At 49.9% G+C, this 20,905-nt stretch overlaps 1 protein-coding gene across 1 annotated transcript in view; it reads right to left on the bottom strand.

Moving 5' to 3' along the window:
• CSMD2 (CUB and Sushi multiple domains 2) overlaps positions 1 to 20,905 on the bottom strand; it is a 615,632-nt gene that overhangs the window by 167,927 nt on the left and 426,800 nt on the right. Inside the window, exons 23-25 of the mRNA XM_062193240.1 lie at positions 12,819 to 12,975; positions 11,057 to 11,248; positions 5,997 to 6,123 (exon numbers count right to left, since the gene is read on the bottom strand). Coding sequence (XP_062049224.1) covers positions 5,997 to 6,123; positions 11,057 to 11,248; positions 12,819 to 12,975 — 476 coding nt within the window. The remainder of the gene's footprint in view (positions 1 to 5,996; positions 6,124 to 11,056; positions 11,249 to 12,818; positions 12,976 to 20,905) is intronic.

Genomic DNA, 20,905 nt, shown 5'->3' on the forward strand with positions numbered 1-20,905 from the left:
ATTTCTTGATTTGTTGAACTCCTGCCTGCGACAAAGGACTTCTCCCACGGTGTGTGTTTATCTGTTCCTTCCCTTCGGGAGGTCGGCGCCTGCAGGGCCAAGTACACGGCCTTGCCCTGTTTCAAGTGTAACTCGCTGTGGCTGCTCAAAAGGGAGCTGCTGGACCCGCGGCCAGGCTTCCCGCCAGAGCTGCGAGTACAGCTTCACCTGCCGTGCCGTCTGCCTCCCCCGGACCAGCTGCCCCCTGGCTGCTTGGAGGGAGATGACGCTGGCCACAGTGGGACACTGCTGCTCTATGAGTGAGCTGAACGGCGGCAGGGGATCTGGGCCTCGGGCACAGCCAGGTGTCGCATCTGGTCCCGTGTCCTCGCAGGAGGACAAGCCCTACTGGGCACGGCTTTGTCAACACTGGGCCCTTCCTCTCAGGACCCCTGCTGCATGGTGTCTCCAGACTGCCCTGTGCGTTAATCACGGAGAGGCATGCCCACGGTCAAAGTCAGCAAACAAAGGCTGTTCGCTGAACATGAGCTGCACGGCGCTGGACTTGAGGAGCAGAAATCCAGGTGTCCACGAGCGAGAAGTTCGCCACCCTCCGTGGGTCCCCGATCTCTAGAGGGAAAGCCCACCTGCACCTCCCTTCCTCTTGCCCTCTCCCCTCCACACAGCAGCCATCCAGGGCTCTCTCAATTCCAACCACATTTGTAGGCAAGGGGCAGAACTCAGTCCTGAGTGTAACCAGGACGCCTCGAGCCATTACGTTGGGCTCCTTCCTGGTTTCCTGGCCACCACCCGTCTTGCTGCAGCACAGCCACTTCAGCTGCCCAGGGAGCTCTCCCAGAAGCAGCTGTGCACACCCAGTCCCTCCTGCCTTTCCCAAGCCTGGGAGGTCCCGCTCTTGGCCCTGCACGCTGAACTCCCACTGCTCCCTGACCTGCAGCTAGAGCAGGGCCCATGCTCAGTGACTCAGAATCCTGAACTCTCTGCCAAGGGGCTTTTCTACTGTGTTCTGTGTGCACTTTATGACTACAGCATTTATCACCTCTGATTAGCATCTGTAGCCGACACTGCAGGTTGGGCTGTCTGCGCTCCACAGCCGAACCTCTTATCTGTCTCTGCTCTTGAGTGTGTGAGAGCGAAGTGAAACTGCTTCCCCGCTTGCCCTCAGCCACGCGTGGCAAGTTCTACTAATGAGACAGAGGGCGACGCCTCTAAGGATCATGGTGCTTCCCAAATAAAGACAGAGCCCTCATGAGGACAGGGCTCTGTACCCTCTCCTCTTCCCTCTTCTTTTAGACCAGAACACAGACACAATGCCTGGAGCTGCAGCAGCCAACAGGTGACCACGAGGACGAAAGCCCGAGGATGGCAGAGCCGGAAGGAAGGTTGTGGCATCCTGAGCAGCTGCACCAGGGAACAGCGCAGCCTCACCTGTTGGCGCCAGCTGCAGTCAGTGTTTCTATTTCCATCACTAACTAATAGAATTCCTATGATGCCGGCGCTTCAAGGGGAAAGCTTGTTTCTTATTTATATCTCTACTCTCAGGCCTGGCAGAATGCCTGGCACGGAGCACATGCCCCGAGTTTTTGAACTGAACTGAATGTCATCGCTGTCTTCAGATGTTCCAGCGGCTCCTCGTGGCACGGAGAGCCCACTCCGGGTGCTCCAGGCCCCTCTACACAGGCGGCCTTGTCCCCGTGCCCAGCTCCCACACATCAAGGGAACACTCTTTCATGGACAGGCACTCAGCTTCCCCCGCGTTCCTGCCCATGGCTGGAACCATCAGCTCCACCCCTGCGGGCAGCCAGAACTTGGCCCTGCCCTCTCAGCCACTGACCCCCCTTTCCTGGCGTCAGCATCGGCCTTGTCTTGGGGGTCCCTGCTTGTCTGACTCTTTCCCCCCTAGAATGCCAAAGTCTAGCAGGAAAGGCCCGGCCCACACCTGCTCAGCACTGCGCAGCACCACACGGCTCCGGCACAGCGAAGGTGCTCGACGCAGGTCTGGATGAATGGGTCAGGACCGGGGCCGGGGACACAGTAGAAAAAGCAGAGCCTGGAGCTCATCAGAATGCGCTCATAAGCCACATCACTGGGAACAGGGAGATCTCAAGAAGGTCACTAGGCCTCTGGGACTTGATTATTTCATCTATAAAATGGGGACGATACTCACAGACCCAGAACCTGGAGCTATTTGGTGAATCTTAGGTGGACGGGCAGGGTCAAGAGCAAGAGGCTTGGCCGCCCTTTTCTCTTCCAGTTCTCAGCTGAGCTGCTCCATTTATGGCTAAGCGGGAAACTCAGACCCCAAGCTGGACATTGCAAAGAGTTCCTACCATGTGGGATGGACCTACTATGCTCCATGCACTCCAGCACAGGTGAGAGGGCCTGGAGGGTACAGCTCACGGCTCTGTTCTCCACCAGGCCACCCATCCCGTTCTTGGCACTCGGGAAGACATAGCTATCAGATGCTAGACACCACCTGAGTTACAAGAAGGGCCTGTCTGCCAGCCCACTGGTGTCAGGCACTCCCAGGGATGGCCACTGTCCAGCTTGGAGCACACTCAGGGGTGATCCTGACCACAGATCCCTACAGTCTGCACTGCCCCTCCTTGGCACTGCTGGAAAAGGACTACCCTCACCCAGCTTTCTGGAGTGACCCTGTCCGTGGACCCTGTGGCCATCCCGCCTGCTTGCCTGGTCAGGGCCTGGGCAAGAGGGAGCAGGGACCTGAAAGTCTTCTCCTGCCTGTTCCCCTGGAAACAGTCCCTCGGCTGTCCTGGGGGCCACTCCACGTCCCGTGCCGCCTGGCGCACCTGCTTCCAGCCACAGCACAGCACCACCACATAGGTTCCTTGAGGGGAGACCTCCAGCCTGCTGCGCTCAGGCACGCCCTACCTGGGTATCATCAACTACGCGGAGCTCCCCAGCTCCAGGCAGGAGCTCTTAGCATCTGGGAATGGCCAGCCAGTCACTGTTGAAAGCACTCTGCATGAGGGGTTCTCAAAAATTCATGGAACACACATATTATAAAAAAACCCCACTATTTCAAAAGTCAACTTACAGCTTCCCATTTCATGTCCCATGAACTTTGGAAGTCCCCTTATATACGCTAAGTCACTCCTCATCGCAGCTGTCTCCTGTCACCTTTGTACAGATCAGGGAATGCAGGCAGAGGGCCTAAAGAGTTGGCCGAGCAACTCAGCCAAGAAGGAAGGCGGGTAGGGCATTCCAGGACCCAGCTCTCAGCCATGGCTTGGTGCTGAACGAATACTGGAGCTGGAGGAACTTAAAAGAATCCAAGCTGAAGAATCGAACCACTTCAGAGAGACACAAGTGACGTAAACAGTATTCTCAGAGAGAGGCAGGATGCTCAGACATTGATAACAACGCAAATGGCGCAGTCTGGAGACCAAACATGTAGCTTCCTTGCAATAAAAAACGAAAGCGAGATTTGCACAATAAAGAGGGAGTCCGTAACAGGATAATTACTGTTGAGCACGGAATTAATGAAAACACAAGTTCACTGGCATGATGAAAAGAGAATAGAGTTTTCAAATCACAAGAAGCAAAACAAAGCCAATAATCAGATGTGCCGACAACAGGAAACGCTAAAAATCAGAGCAGGCAATAGAGAAGCATAAATACGTTGCTGAAGAGAGGCGGCGTGTGCATCACGCAAGGGGAGTATAGAACCCTGCACCCTTCAGGTTTTTAAATATCCACAGAACCCACATAAAACAAAACTGCTCCAGAAAGTTAAAAAAAAAAAGCACAAAGCAGTAAAAATGAAAGTCACAAACAAAAGAACATACAAAATCTGTGACCACATAACAGCTTCCTGCAAATTCTCAGGCATGGGTCATTCTGCGCAAACCAAACTGCGAGGTTAGACGTGAACGCAGCTGAGCCCTCCTATCAAAGAGACAGACTCCCCCAACCCGAGTGGTCTGGAAGCCGCAGACAGCTCCGTGTTCTCCTGTCGGTCTAAGCGGTAAAGACTAGGAGGGCCGACAGTATCTGGTGAAGCCGCGCGTGGGGCCACAGGCCTTGGCACAGCCTTTTGGTGGGCGTGGTCACTGCTGTAATATCTGGATGGCTATTTTATAAACCAAAAGTTTCCTCCTAAGAAAATATCCCAAGGAAGGAATTGCACAACAATCCGAAGGCTGTTCACTGGAGTGCGAAATGGAAGGGAGCCACTTTCTCACCAGGAGGTGGTTAAATCAGCCACGGCTGTGTGTACCACGGAGTTCTCTGTCGCCATCCGAGAGGAGAGGGCGGATCTATACATATTGACAAAGTAAGATGATGATAGATGATTAAGTGGTAAAACAAAGCGCAAGTGCCTGAGCCACGCAGAGAGATGCCCTTGTTTTAGAAATCACACTCATTGCATTTGATTTATGCATATTTCGGCGCAAGCAATATCTTGAAGAACAAGGAGGACAGGTGGCTGTTGGTGGTGACCTCACCTGGGGAGGTGGAAGAATACAGAGTGAGTCTGCAGGGGCTGCCCACAGCTACTTGATAATATTTCGTTGAAGTTTTGAAGATGAGTATTTTCATACTGAAAACTCTATAAAGATAATTCCAAGGATTCAGGCAAAAAGCAAGGGGTGGAGCTGTTCATGTTCACTGAATTCGGAGTCCCGCAACTTGACGGCTGGCTGTCCCCATGGCATGTGGGCAGGAAGGAAAGAGTTAGAGGGAGGGGGATGAGGGTGGCGGGCAGAGAGAGAGGGAGAGGAAAGAGGAGGAGGAAGAGGAGAGAGGAGGATGAAGTAAGGGAGAGAGAAGAAGGGAGGAATGGATTGAGGAGGGGGAGAGGGAGCTGGCCCAACATGAGGGCATGTGTGCAGGTGCAGGCTGTGCCCCCTGGCGGGGATGGCCGGCTGGGTGGGGTCTCGCCCCACCAGGCTGTCTGCCAGCAGCTCTCAGGCAGCTGGAGGGGCACCTCTGCTGCCTTAGCATTATTACCTCCATAGCGGTGGCTGTGGCTGAGGGCTCCTCACATACACTCCTGTGCCCCATGATTTCCTGTTTCGGTTCTGCTAGTCTGGAGTAGGTATTTCCTGCGTCTGTTTTGTCCTTGGATCCTCTTTTCCCGCCTCTGCTCACACTGCTAGTCCAACCTGCTGTTTTTCTTTTTCTTATCAGTAACCTCAACCACAGCTCCAGGCCCTGCTGTTTGCCAACACCAAGCAGAACAGCAACACCTGGGCTCATTCCCAGCTTTCTGATTCCCTGTGCAAGCTCATGGAATCTCGGTGCTCTCGTCTATAAGATGGGGAAAATAATAACGTCCATTCGTTACTAGGGCTCATCCATACTGTTGCCCATCAACAGGGCTATTGTGAAGTTAGGAAGATGGGCCCTGTGCTCAGCAGATGGTGACAGTCCTTTCTCCTCTGACTCCAGGAAGAAGTTCCTGTTAGGCGGGTGCTCACGTGGGAAAGAAGTGGCATTTCTGAAGGAATAAACAACCAAGCTGCAGACACTGCAGGGATTTTGCTCTCAGTCCCTCCATCAGCCGAAAACACAAGCATTTTCATTCTCATTTTTACAGACGAGGAAACTCACACTGAGAAAGGGAAGCCGTCAGCCCAGGATTCTGGCCATCAGAGGAACACGCAGTGACCACTATCTAGTATGTTCCAGGCACTACACTGGGTACACTGCATGCAGTGCCCCATTCCCATGCTTTATCCGAGACGCACACTCTATGGAAGAAGACAGTGAGATGCAGAGAGGCTAGGGCCTCGCCCCAAGTCCGGCCCACAGTCAACGGAAGGGCTGGTGTTCTAACCCAGGCCACCAGTGACTCTGCTGTAACAATGCTGTGTAGACTGCAAATTGTCTGGATTGGGGAAGTAGCCATTGGAAGCTGAGACTGACCTTTCTAGGTTCCCCATGGGACCAGCCCACATGACCCTAAGAGCTTCCATGGGAGGTCAGCGGGGCGAGGCAGGGTGTTAGCAGCAAGGCCTGGTGACACTTACCCAATGGTGCAGCCGGCATCTGCTTCGATGATCCAGATGCAGTTGAGATTGTGTTCGTAGGGAGCTGGATACCCGGGTGACAGCACTTGCCCCGACACCTCTCCTTTCACTGTCCCTCCACACTCAGCTGAAAGAAATCCCAAAAGAGTGAGCTGCATGGGGTGACCTGCGCTGCCAGCAGTCAGTCAGTGTCTCCTCTTGCCTGTGTGCCCGAGTCCATCTTGTCCATCCCACAGGACAGAGCTTAGTATGTGCAGGGGTGCCTGGATGAGGCTCGTATCCAGAACCTGTGAAGAGCTTTTACAACTTGACAATAAAAAGATAAATGACCCAATTAAAACATGGGCAGAGGACCTGAACAGACATTTCTGAAAAGAAGATACATGAATGGCCAACAGGCACACGAGAAGGTGCTTCATATCATCAGTTATTATGGAAATGTGCATCAAAAGCACAATGAGATGCTGCATGATGGCCACTCGGAGGGCTATGGTGAAAACAGACAGTAACAGGTGCAGGTGAGGGTGTGGAGAAAGCAGAAACTTTTACATCACTGATGGAAATGCAAAATGATGCAGCTGCCTTGGAAAATGATTTGGTAGCTCCTGGAAGCATTAAGCACAGCTACCATATGATGAGCAATTCCCCTCCTGGGTCTGTATCAAAGAGGCGAAAACATATGTCCATGCCGAAACTGGAATGTGCACGTTCAGAGCACCGTTATTGAGAATAGCCAACAAGTGGCAGCAACCCAGATGCCCATCAAGTGAAGAGTGAGGTCTACCTACACCACAGAATGTTAATCAGCCAGAGGAAGGAATGAGGTGCTGATACAACATAGATGGGTTTTGAAAACATTGTCGGAAGTGCGGGAAATCAGGCTATCCTGTGTGTGTCCACAAAAGACCACCCATGGTGGGATTTCATGTGTATGAAATGGCCAGGACAGGCAAATCCGTGGAGATAGAAAGGAAAGCAGTGGTTGCCAGGACCTGTGGGGAGGGGACATTGGGAGTGACAGCTAAAGGTCCTGAGTTATACACATTAAATGAGTGGACTGTATGGCAGGTGAATGATGTAACAAAATGAAGGTTGCCTCACAACCTCCCAGGAAAGATCATGTGGGTAACTTGGACTTGCTCATAGATGGCAAGGAGCCAGAAGAACAGAAGTCAAGGAGATACCCCCTTTTCTACAAGCATTCACCATCCAGTGGATGCTACATGCCTCCACAGGCACAATCGTGACAGGTGGCGGCCAGAGGACAAAGTGACCAATCTCCCCTAGCATGGAGCATGGGGAGTACAGGAGGACTCGGTTTCAAATGAACCTCAGGCCGGCGCCGCGGCTCACTAGGCTAATCCTCCGCCTTGCGGCGCCGGCACACCGGGTTCTAGTCCCGGTCGGGGCACCGATCCTGTCCCGGTTGCCCCTCTTCCAGGCCAGCTCTCTGCTGTGGCCCGGGAGTGCAGTGGAGGATGGCCCAAGTGCTTGGGCCCTGCACCCCATGGGAGACCAGGATAAGCACCTGGCTCCTGCCATCGGATCAGCACGGTGCGCCGGCCGCAGCGCGCTACCGCGGCGGCCATTGGAGGGTGAACCAACGGCAAAAGGAAGACCTTTCTCTCTGTCTCTCTCTCACTGTCCACTCTGCCTGTCAAAAAAAAAAAAAAATCAAATGAACCTCAAGGTAGGAGCAAGAGTTGATCAGGCTGGTTGGGTAGCTGGGGTGGGATGGGGGGGAGGGGGGCAGAGGGCATTGCGGACAGAGAGAACAGAATGCACAAAATTCCTGGAGGTGTGGGACAGCATGGCGGGCTAAGGGACAGGGTATGAACTGCGGAGAGGCGGTGGCCAGGGCCAGAAAGTTGGGCAAGCAGTACACGTTGAGGGGGCGTCATCCGTAAGCTTGCTGGCCATTTACTGTTACGGGTGGGAGCTGCGTGCTCACACCTGTGAGTCGTCAGTGGACACAGTGAACAGCAGCGTCTGAAGGGTACAGAAGGGCTGAATCTGGGGACAGGGAGACCAGAGCTGAGATCTCTATGCCCCATCAGAATAGTTACCCTGTGAGGGAAGCTGGTGGCTCCTCCTGCCCTCGCCCCCTTCTCCCACATCCGCTCTGTAGTCCTGGCTCTGGCCCTCCCCTTCTGTAGGCTGGCACAGTGGCCCACCTTCAGCAGCGCCACCAGAGAGATACACAGCAAATGCAGAAGTGCCACTGCCTGCTGGAGCGAGTGCAGTCCAAACTACACGGTGCTCATGGAACCCTCCAGAAGGGCTCCCTCTGTCCTCCCTAGCTCCTTCCCTGAGCCCCTTGTCCAGTCATGTCTGATAAACCCCACCAGCCCAGGCTACCGGGCCCTTCCATGCACCTGCCTGACATCCTGCCTGTGAAAGCTGTTGTGATACTCCTTCCCCTCCAGGGGGAGCTGACACTGTCCTTTTGTTGCTCTTCCATTATAACACGGACAGATTTTTATCATACCATGTGTGCCACATTGCTAAAATCATGCTGTCTCCTCCGCAGGACATATACCACTTCCTGGGCACCGGCTGACCCAAACTGGACCTTGTCTTTCCCATGCTGCACGTCGAGTGCCGGGCACCATGTTCAGCACACTGCTGAAGCTTAGTTACCTCTTCTGGAATGAATGTGTGGGTGGATGAATGAATGAATGAGAGAAGCTTGTTGGGAGCTTGAGTGCGAGTGAAGAGGAGAGGTGCCGCACGGCTGTTTGGGAGAGGGCGTAATTGATTAAGCAAGGTTCTCAAAGAGATTAGAGAGGACGAGATTAAAGTCACAGGAAGACCCATCGAGAATTTCATGGGCCCCATGGCTTCACACAGGGGCCACTAAGGAGGGGCAGGGGAGCGAGCGCCCTAGCAGTGAGGCTGCTCAGGAGGTCGGATTCTCTGCTCAAGCCTGGCCGTGAGCCCTCCCGCCTGGTGCTGCTGGGCAGGTGGATGCCAATCGGACTGAAAGGCAGCAGGCTGAACGGGCCTACAGGAGGGAGCAGGTGTGAGTGAGACATGATGAGCTACAACTTTGAGGGCGATGCCCTTCTGGCCCCAGAAACAGGGGAGGGGGCTGCTGAGGGGCCTGTCCTTGGCTAGGGCTTCCTTGCAGATTCCAGAAGGAGCAGCGCCTCCTCTTCCCAGCATGTGTTTGGAAGCAGTAGCACTGGGGGCCCTTTGACAAGGACACCTCTGCTTCTTTCCCCATGGAGTCCTTCTGTCTGGCAGGGGCAGGCAGGACTGGAGGACTCTACTCTTTCCGGTCTTCTCCCTTCTTCCCATCCGGGAGCCTCAGCTGCTCTGTGTGGGTGGCAGAGTCTGCTTGGCAGCGTTTGCCTGTTTTGGCCATGGCAGTCACTACTGGTAGCCCACGGTGAAATCCACCACCACATGGCGCTACGTAAAAATACACACATTACTCCCCAAACAGCCGTGGGGCCAGAGGGAGTTTCAACGGGGAAGGCCTCCAAGATTCAGAGTATAAATATTCTCACAGACACCGCTTGAGCGGGTCCTCTAAGTCCAGGCCAGCTGGCATGTCTGCTTTGCAAAGTGAGCGCACAGTGAGTCCTTCTACAGGGCACACTGCTATCTTATCACACGAAGCCTCATCGTGCTCTGGCGGGGGTGCCTGTGGCACTACACTGTGGTCTGGCGACGCAGGAACCTGCCTGGCTGCTCCTCCTGTGTTCCCAGGGCCTCTCAGGGAGCCTGGCATGTGCAGGAGAGAAGGGGACAAGGAGCAACAGAGGGAGAAAGGGAAGGGATGTGCCTGCAGCCTGGGTGAACCTCAAGGGCAAGGGCACTGCAGAGCATGGGGGCTACTGAGAGGCCTCTACTCTGGTCTGTTTACTCTTAGGCTGAAGATCCTTGCCCTGAGAGCCTCTGCTGAAAATCAGCGCTGAGAGTTCTGATCAAACACAGGCCTCTGGGGGAAAAGGACAACGATGGCCATGAGCCCTTCCCACCGCGGATGCATCCTTGCTCATGCTCAGGCTGGAGCGTCCACCTCCCCACCTCCTCCCCCCGTTGGTGAATCCTTACTCGTTGAAATACCACTTCCTGTACCAAACTTTCTCATATCCCCCCTCCTCTGTCCACATAGCCCCTTTTCAAAGTAGGGCTTATCTTCCATGAGAATCATCTGCTGCCCTGTCCGTTCCCCTTGCTGGAGTATGGGCTCTCCAAGGGCATGCAACAGGCTTTGCTCTTTCTCGTCTCATTTATTTGCCCCCCGCATACCCAGACATGCACTTGTGTCCATTCTGGCAACCAGAGCTTGGTAGGCACTTCAGTGGTTTCCCAAGATGAGCCAGTTCTGCATGGACCCACTGAGATTGTGCGAGGTGGAGAAGGGGATGGAAAGGGGCAACAGGATGAAGCAGGCTGGTGTGAATCCTAACCTGCAGGGAGGTATGAAGTCCGGAAAAACGGGATGACTGCTGTTGCCTATTCCCCACTTCTGCCTTGGCCCACTGCCTCTCGTCCTGTGTCAAATACACAAAGCCCCTGGATGGCCTCTGCTGACATTCCAGAAGAGCCACAGGCTTCAAGGAGAGTTCATTATTGCATTCCCTTTAAAGCATGAGACCAAGTCCTGTTTGTTATCTTCTGCTTTGTTCTAATGCCCCTCCAGAAAGGGGAACACGAGCCCACCCTGCCTAGAGGGAGACCGGGACCCAGAACGAGCAAGAGTCTCGGTAGAGCCTTGGTGTCACAGCAGACCTGGAATCCAGGCACGGACTCTCCCACTTCTTCTCCATCACCCGCATGATAGTTCTGAGGGTGTGGCTTGGCTGTGGTCGCACTGGCTAACTGTGTGACAACGGCAAGCCACCTCCTGACTGTGCTGCCATACGGTATAATGAGGTGTGAAAATGAGAAAATGGAGAAATGGGGCAGGTGAGCCATGATGCCTGTTACCAGGAGGATTCAGTCCAGGGAGATGGCCCTCGGGCCCTAAAGATCCTTAAGGAGCTCGGGGCTGGAGCTCGGGGCTAGAGGAGCCCCAGGGGCACCTAGAAGAACAAGAAGCCTCCTACCGACACAGGTGGGCAGAGGCCGGTCCCAGGTCCTGCGCTCCCCACTCAGACACAGCAGCTCCTCACTGCCCTGCAGGCTGTAGCCAGGGTCACAGCTGAAGGACACAGAGCTCCCTGCAAAATGACCGCCGTCGTGAACCTTGTAGCCGAACTGGGGCGTTCCTGGATCCTCACATTTGATGAGCTCAAAACCTGGGAATGAGAAGAGAGGCCAAATGAACAAGATGGAAAGAGGCAGGAAGCCAGTGTCCTCACCTCCCTTGGAGGCCACGTCTTCTAGGAAGACGTCACCATCGTATTGTCTTGAAGTGCTGATGGCCTCGCCACTTAGGGGTCCCTCCATATTTCTCAGGGGATTCCCTCCACGTTCCTAGGCTAGGTTGAGAGAGTGCTGGGGAGGCTGTGGTCCCCTGTTGACAGATGTAAATGACTTCAGCGTTTAATAGTTTTTCAGGTCTAGGGGCTGCATTTTCTATTTCTTTCGTTGACCCCAGAGCATTCTGCTAGCGGGAGCTGTTCCTTCCACTTTGCTCACTGATGGGGTAGGGCAATATGGAAAAGTCACTTTCAATGCATGTTTAAAGGCTCAATTACATCCTGCTTAAACATGCGCTGTTGAAAGAGGCTGGAGGAAGACAAGCAGACTCATCTGGAGCTCCTGCTCCATGGTGCCTTGCGTGTGTCCTCTCTTATTTGTTATTCACAGGAGTCTTATGGAGAGGTCTAATTATCTACATTTTACATCTGAGAGCATGGGCTCAGGGAAGGTTAAATAAATTGTTCCAAACTCACACAGTTTTCAGATAATGGAGATGGAATTCAAGTGAGACTCTATTTAATCCTCTTCCACGGAACCAGCTCTGTAACAGGCAAAGACCCCTCTGTCAGCAGCGTCGAGGCCAAGCGAGGGGATCTTGAGTTAGCTCCTTGAGCTGTTTTCCCTGGCAGATTTACTGAGATCTAACTCACTCACTTAGCGTGTACAATGCATTCAATGTCATTCCGTTGATTCACGGAGTTGTGGGACTGCGATCGCTGTCGGTTTTAGGGCCTTCCCATCACCATGGGTGGAAGCACCATATGTGTTTTCTACCTCTGTCCTGGCAAGTGCTCATTTGCTTTCTGTCTCCTTGATGTGCCTATTCTGGACGGCTCGTGCAAACGGAATCACATGACATGTGGCCTTCGTGGTCGGGTCTCCGTTACTGTAACGTCTACAAGTGTCAGCACTTCCTTCCTCCCTGCAGGCTAACAGTATTCCACCATATGGAGGCAGCACATTTTACTGCCACTCAGCAGCTGACGGAGACTTGCTAGATTTGAAAACCGTCATAACAGTGGGGCTGGTGCTGTGGTGTAGTTGGTTAAACCTCCACCTGCAGCGCTGGCATCCCATATGGGTGCCAGTTCAAGTCCTGGCTGCTCTACTTCGAATCCAGCTTGCTAATGGCCTGGGAAAGCAGTAGAAGATGGCCCAAGTGCTTGGGCCCCTGCACCTACATGGATGTCCCCAAGGAAGCTCCTGGCTCCTGGCTTCAGATCAGCTCAGCTCCAGCTGTTGCAGCCACTTGGAGAGTGAACAGCAGATGGAAGATCTCTCAGTCTCTGTCTCTCCCTCTATCTTTTGAATAAAATAAATAAACCTTAAAAAAAGTCATTAAGAGCTCCTTCTTTGGGTACAGTGGAAATGTAGAAGTTCAAATGAATGAATGAAATGGAAGAGCTGGACTTCATGGCCTCCTTGGATGCAAGGAAGACTTACTGGAAAACTGAAGTTCAAAGCCCTTGCTGGTATTTTCAGCATCCGTGATGAAATCAAGCCACAGACTGCTGGACGTGCTGTTCAGAGTCACCCCCATCATCTCTGAGCGGCTGAAGACCCCCAGCAAACGGGCGGAGTTGTTGTTGCCATCGTAAACCTGGACACAGGAGAGACCCGCCCCCCCCAACAAACTGTCATCAGCATGGCCTTGTTTGTTCGGAAAAACTTCTTCCCCCACAGCCCACATCCCCAGAGCCTAGTGCTGACAGCAACTGTCAGAGGGGCCGTGAGTCGCCAGATGCGAGCAGAATGGCAGAGTGAAGCCACCACTGAGCAAGTGACATGGTTTCCCCTTGGTGTGCAATCTGCGCCCAGTCCACAGCTCGTGTGAATCTAGTCTTGGGAGCTGCTTGCTATCCTAACCTTTCCAGTGGAGATCTGTGCTTGTTCCCTCAACCCCCATATGGCACCAGCTTACTCTTCAGCAGCCTGGTGGGGGTTGCCTGATGCCCCAAACCATCTGTTTCTGCAGACGGGCAGGCTGAGAGCATTCAGCAACGCTCATGGCTAAACACTCAGTCCCATCTTTCCAGGAGGGGAGACAACCATGCTCCCACCTGAGCCCATCCCACTGGCAGTGGCCTGTGTTGGCCATCCTGGGATCCAGGCAGGATGGGGTTAAAATGACCAGCACATCCCCTTCCCAGAGGAGCCCAGCCTCTGCCACTTCCCTCCTAAAGTGAGGTCCCTGGTGAGGGCCTGCTGGGCTTGCCAAGGGTGGAATGGCACAGGCAGCTGGCTTCCCCGATTCCCATCTGTCCCTCTGAACTTCTGAGCGCCAGGAAACACAACAATCATCACAATAATGAACTGGCTCCCCAGGTTTCGAGGTTGCTGCTCCTTTCTGGATAATTGTACAAATAACAACAGAAGTTGTGACTGAGTGAAAGACCCCCTGGTGCTTTGGTAAATATCAAAGATGGGATCTATGGGTGGGTGATGAATATTTGTGCATGACACACGATGTGGTGCCAGCTGCCAGCAAATTGGAATAATATTTCCATTCCACTACTTATGAAGCACAGCTTTCTAAAAGAAGCCATCCTTCAAGCTAACAGCGCTGTATATTACAGAGATTTGTTGCGGCTCCTGGGCGCCTCAAATCTGTTTCCAGATTCCATGTGCATTTGCTGTATGTCATCGATAGACTGGGAGAATTCTGGGGTTCCAACTGACACTGCCGTGACACCGTTCAAGGAGCTTAGCCCACTGCTGCATCCACGTGGCTACAAAAGCACTCTTACCAATTCAAACATGTGCTGGAATTGATCAGTCTTGGCATTAATCAGCAGGGCTTGCTAACATTCCAACAAGAAAGACAACCAGATGCCACGTGTGCTTCTTAATGGGAGACAGACCGTCACGTGGGAGTTAGCGTGCCAAAAACCTCACACCCGATCAGATCAAGACACTGGATCTAATTTCCGGCCCACAGGAAACACTGAGGGCAGAGGAACAAATGAAGTGATATCCTGGAAGAGAGCAAGCTACAGAATGTGGAAAAATCCACTGAGCAAATGACTAGACTTCCTCAAGAAATAAATCACAACGAGGAAAAGAAAAGAGATGGAGGGACAGATCTTTAGAGTTAAAAAAAAAATCTGATACCATGGATCCAACGTGTGGGCATTTGGATCCTGATTTAAAAACACCATGATGTTTATAGGCTAATTGGAAATTCAAAGAGTCACTGGATATACAGGAGTACTTAGAAATTATTGTTAATTAATAAAAACTATAATGGGAACAGAATTTCTTCCTTAATTCTGAAACATAATTCATTTTAATTCCTTAAGAACAAAAACGTTATTTGTATTTGTCATTACAGTAAAATTTTTATTGCAGAAGAACTTTAACGGCCAAAGAAAGGAGAACAGCTCTCGGCACTCATCACTCATCCTTCTCTGTCTTTCCTTGCACAGAGATCTTAGATTTTTTTTTTTTTAAAAGATTAACTATAGATACCGTGTGGCAATCTATTCTTTCACTTAATAGAATGTGCATATTTTTTCAAGTAATTACTTTACATAACAGTATTTAAACAGCTCCAGGGATTTCTATCATACAATTAACCCAATCCATAATATAACTGCCCACATATCAGTGTTCAGTATATGTGCCCCAGCATATAAGAGGCACTCAGGAAACGTGGGATTAAAAAATAAACCAAAGGTTTCTTCTTGTATTTTTATCCTTAGACCCACCTGGAATTTATTTTGGCATATGATATAAAAAATTCTGTTGGTTCTCCTTGGTCGTTAAGTCATTTATCCAAACCCTTTTTGTAACATATTTCACCTACCACCAATTTAAATCCATTTTAATTATATACATAATTTAAAGTACTTATTTATTTATTTCACTTATTTGAGAAGGAGAGGGAGGGAGGGAGGGAGAAAGAGAGGAGAGAGGGAAAGAGAGAAAAAGTGAGTGAGAGTGAGAGAGTAAGAGAGTGAGAGAGTGAGAGAGTGAGAGAGAGAGAGAGAGAGAAACACTACCATCCACTGTTTTACTCTCTAAATGCCTACAACAACCAGGCCTGGGCCAGGATGAGCCAGGAATCTAACCTACCGACCATCAGCTGCTGCCTCCTGGGGTCATCTCGAGAACCTGGAAGTGGGCGTGGTGGCAGGACGCAAACCTAGGCACTGCAACACGGGATGCAGAGGTTTCCAGGGGCAAACACCCGCCCCACATACATCACTTAGATATAATTACATAAATTTGGTTTTGTCAGTTTTCTATTCTGTCACATTTATCTATTCCTGCACACAGCCCACAATGTTTTAGCTATTGTAACTTCACCACATATTTAAATATTTAGTAGGAAAAGTCCTTGTTTGTCTTTTAACTTTAAAAATATTCTCCCATATATATTCTAGATAAACTTGAGAAGAAACTTTCTAGGTCAAAAAAAAAAAAAAAAAAACCTCCTAAGAAAACACAGCCTGTGCAGGTCTGAGTTACATGAAATGTACGGATTGATATGAGAAAGGAAGGTATCTGCGTGACGTGCAGTCTTCTTACCCAGGCACATTCTCTTGGTGCATTTAATCAAGTTGTCTTTTTACGAGTATGTCTTGGTAAAACTCTGTATGTGTTCCTGGGTATTGCTATAGTTTTGGTTGCTGTTGGGAAGTAGGCCTTTGCACACATTTATTTACCAACAGGACACTGCCTGGAGGTCTACTTCCTCACTCTCTGCAGGCGATGGGAAGGCCTCCAGGAGAAATCCATGGGCACCTAGACACAGGCGTTACATGGAATGAGGCGGGCCTGCAAGGCACTGGTCTCCCAGCCAGCATGGCGAGTGCAGCCCTTTCAGTGTGTGCAGTGTTTCTATCATGTTCCTGCAGGTCTGCTGGCACACGTGTGCTCTAGGGCATGCATCTAGCTGGAGAGGCTGGGTGCAGGGGCGGTTAGACAGAACCAGCCTGCTCTATGACGAGAAACACCGAATACTCTCGCTAGCAACGAGCGACGGTTTTCACTGCTTTATGTCCTTGCCAACATTGGTACGTACAGGCATTATGGTGTTTTCCGATCTGATGGGTGTGAAATGGTACCTCATTTGAATTCACATTTCCTTGATTACCGCCGAGGTTGAGCATCATTTGCTATATTTATCAGCAAGCCTCCTTTCTCTTCTGTGAATTGCCTGTTCATATCCTCTCGGCACCCATGTGCGTGGAGTCTCCCGGCACTTACTTTATTGATAGCAGCTTCAAAACTGAGTTGTGTAATTTTCTCAGTAAGGATTACACACATTTTGGGGGAGTTTATTTTTAGGTGGCTTCAAGTTTGTTCTATTATGAATGAGAATTTTCCCCCCTGATTACTTAATTGGTTGTAGAAATACAAGCAGCTTTGCTGGATTATCTTACTGGTTCTGATAGTTGATTAGCACATTCTTATGGATTTTCTAAATAAAACAGGTGATTTTTCTATAATGCTTTCTGATTTTTATAGGGCTTGAGAGAGGGATAATTGCAATGGCTTGGATCTTCAACACCATATGGAAAACTCCGAATAGTACTGGAGATGGAACTACTAGTTTGACTTTCCTGGGCATCCTCAGGAAGTTTTGTTAAGTATGAGAATTGCCATAAGCTGTTTGTAGAAACATTTGTTTAATCAAATTCAGAATGCCACAATCATAATTTGGTGAGATTTAAAAAAGTCACGAATGAGCACTGTGTTTTATTATACGATGTTTTCGTTGTGTTAGCAGGATCATGTGATCTCTTCCAACCCTGATATGAATTTGAACCACATGAAGAAGTTGTCAATATTTGAGGAGCTTTCTCCTACAAAAATGACAATTTCATATGGGTTGTCTAACAACATTATCACTTATTCTTTTTTTAAATATTAGTTTATTATTCAAAAGGCAGAGTGACAGAGAGAAATGAAAAGAGATAGAGATAGAGAGAGAGAGAGAGAGAGAGGTTTCATTTGCTGCTTCATGGCCCACATCAGCAGAGGTTAGACCAGCCTGAAGCTAGGAACCAGGAACTTAATCATGGGTCCCCCACATGGGTGGCAGGGACTCAAATACTTGGGCCATCATCCTCGGCTTTCCCAGGTACATTAGCAGGAAGCTGGATCAGAAATAGCAAAGCTGGGATCAAACCAGGCACTCTGATGTGGAAGGCAGGTGTCCCAGGGGCAGCCTGAACCAGCAGCCACCACAAACTCAGCTTTTGCTGCTGCTGACATGTCCTTACCTTCCTGGAATTGGGCCTACTTGGTCCTCTCTGTTTTCATACACAGCTGATACTGCATCTGGGGTCGATGATCCGATCGATGAAGGACGCACATACGTAGGACTGGCCAACTACTTTCTGCCACTATTTAAATTTTTATTTTAATTATAAATTGTCAAATTATAGTTGCATATATTTAGGGTGTACAATGTGACATTATGGTTTATGAATGTAATGTGAAATAATTAATCAAATTAGTTAACATCATCATCTTTCATCATATCACCTTTTGGGGTGGTAACATTTGAAATTTACTCTCCTAGTGACCTTGAAATGTACAGAACATTATTATTTACTACACCCACCAGGTTGTGCAATAGATCTTAAGAAAAAAGCTTGCTCCTCCCCGCTAATTGAACCTCGGGACCCTTTGGCCATTGCCTCTCCATTCCCCAGCCTCTGGCAACCTCTGCTCTGTCCTTTGATGTCAAGGTTTCTACTCTGCCTCATTTAAGAAAATCAGTTGAGGATGGATCTTCTCTGTTCTGAAACTGTTTGATTATTGCAGTATTCAGTATTTCTTGGAGATCTGTTACAGCTTACCTGTAAAACAGTTTAGGCCTGGGGCTTTTGGGAGAGGCTACTGGGGAATTCCAATAGTTTAATGGCTACGGGTTTATTCAGATTTCCGTTTTTAAACATCAGTACCTTTCATCTGTAAAAACTCTTGCATTCTGGGTTGGGCATTTTACAGGGGTCGGGAACATCTGGCCCATGGGCTGTAAAAGGCCCGTGGAATCACTGACTGGGTCTGGCTCTGCCAAGGCAATTGCAGGTGGGACTCATAACTCAATAAGCCTAATGCAGGCTAATTTTTAAGACGGTAATTTTGTATGGCCTGTGGATGATGTGATAATATCCAAATGGCCCTTGGCAGCAGAAATGCTGCCCGCCTATGTGAGACACTGGTTGGAGTGCCTGTTTCCCACGAGAGTACTCGGGTCCAAGTCCTGGCTCTGCTCCCAATTCCAGTTTCCCGCTCATTACCACATGGGAAGCAGCAGGGGAGGGCTCAGGTATGTTCCTGACACCCATAGGGGAGACCTTGACTGAGGCCCCCGCTCCTGATTTCGGCCTGGCCCAGCCCTGGCCAGTGCAGGTATCTGGGGGTCGACCGGCAGGTAGGCGCTCTCCGGCCATCTGTCCCTCCAATATAACAAACAAAACTTTCATTTTGTTTGATCTTTCAGATGCCTTGGCTGATAGATATTCATTTTTTTATTTCCATAATTTCAACTATAAATATCTTCCTTTTTTCATTCTTAATGTTACACTTGTCTGACACCTTTACATTCTGATCAGGCCTGCCTGATCAGAGATGGTTTTGTTGATAATTTATTGTTGATAATTTGTTGAATGAGACAGTTTTGTTGATAATTTGTTGTTTATTGGTTTCCTTTTCCCTTTGTCTTTAAAAGAATCTTTTTCCTACTTTCTTTGGATTTACTCAGTTATATTACTCGAACTACCCAAATTCTTATTTATTTTCAACCTAGATGATATGTCAAAGACTAACAGAAGTATATTAAAATCTTCTACAACGACTGTAACTTTATTAAAATTTTTTACGTTTCTGGCACTTTTTATTTAATTTATTCATACTATGTTATTTGGCACATAAAATTTTACTGTGGATTGATTGTGCATTTTATTAATATAAAAGAATCCTCTTTTTCATTTCCTTGTGAGATGTGGGAGAAATTCTCAAATTTATCTTACAATAAGCTGATTCCACTTCTCTGTGCTTTTCTGTCTCCGCTCGTTGCCTCTGCTCCCTGTTTTAATTGGGTGATCATGTTTTTCATCTCTATTCAATCTTTCCTCATCTCAGATAGCTCTGTTTGCATTATTGCCTGTTTTGCGCCATAAATATAATATTCTCTCCAATCCTGTTAAGAATACAAATTAGGAGCTTTTAAAAACATGGTTCTTTTCTCTGCTGCTTCCAGAGGGGTAATTAGCGCTGCTTTCTCAGAGAGTTCCCTTTCTTCTGACCTGCTGAATAGTTTACCTGAGTCCAGTTAACTCCTTGTTGGCACAGCATCATGGAGGGAGAGGAGAAATGGAGAAGGGAACCATTCCCAGTCTCTGAGGGAGGGCAGAAGAGCAAGGCCAACAGAGGTCCCGGCAGGAGCATTTCTTGTTCCCAAGCTGGAGGGTGTGTGTGTGTGTCTTTGTGTGTGCATTTCCTGTTCCTGGGCTGGAGGGTGTGTGTGTGTGTGTGTGTGGCCTGTACACAGCAGGATGCTGTTTTCCTGGCTCGCCATCAGAAGCCAAAGGAAGGCCTGGGTCCATGTCCAGGGCAAATTCTGGTTCTGTGGTCTCTCAGACCTAGCGTACTTCCAGAGGAGCTGGTACGACTGGCACCTGTTCCCTGTCCGTAGTCCACAGGCCCTCAGACTCTGCTGCTCTGAATGAGGTTGTCTTTGATGTTTTGTTTTGTTTTTTTTTCCTGAAGGTTTCTGGCACTTGATTTCTGGCACTTGATTCCAGTTTCCTGCTCATTACCACCTGGGAAGCATGTGGGATCTTACTTCATTTGTGGCAACCGTACCTTGATTAGGCCCTTTCTCTTTTTTTTCCTTGGGTATCCAATCTGTCAGAAATTTCTTTAAGCTGTTCATGAAAAGCACCCTTGCTTAATTTCCCATCTTTATGTCCCTTCGGCCATTCTGAAGGGACCCTGGAGAGGAGGTGTTATATACCTTCCCTTGCCGTCTGAGCTAGAAGTCATCTTTCCATACTATGGCAGGTAAAGGCCCTTCCTCTTGTGATCACATCATAGATGCAGAAGCAGCAAGGACCACATGGATTGTGGGGTGGTAAGGACGACATTGAGGGTTACAAATGTGACAAAACAGGTGTTTCAAGAGTCAGAAATGCAACACTGGAGGTTTGGTGGGTTTGTCGGACCATTAAGTACTGTGTCTTGGAAGGGAAGTGAGGTGTGGAGGAGGGCACAGGTTTCCTTGGTTCAGGTGTGGATCAGGGCTGCTTTGGTAGAACGGGCAAATCCTTGGGAGTAGGGATATGCCAGGGTCTGGGACACAGGCCAGCAGCACCAGGGCAACAGCAAGATGCACCGGGTTCCTTCTGCACGTTTCTGTGTTGAGGCGGATCCCAGTGACAGCCTTCAACATCAGAGCCTCGACAACCAACCGGAGGTGCAGAGGGGTTCTGCAGCCCATTTGGGAAACCCCAGCTGTGGAGCAGTTCTCATCCCCATTCACAGGAGGGCCAGGGGTCCTGAGCTGGGGGCCA

Source organism: Lepus europaeus, chromosome 5 (assembly GCF_033115175.1).
Source record: "Lepus europaeus isolate LE1 chromosome 5, mLepTim1.pri, whole genome shotgun sequence".
Classification (NCBI taxonomy): domain Eukaryota; kingdom Metazoa; phylum Chordata; class Mammalia; order Lagomorpha; family Leporidae; genus Lepus; species Lepus europaeus.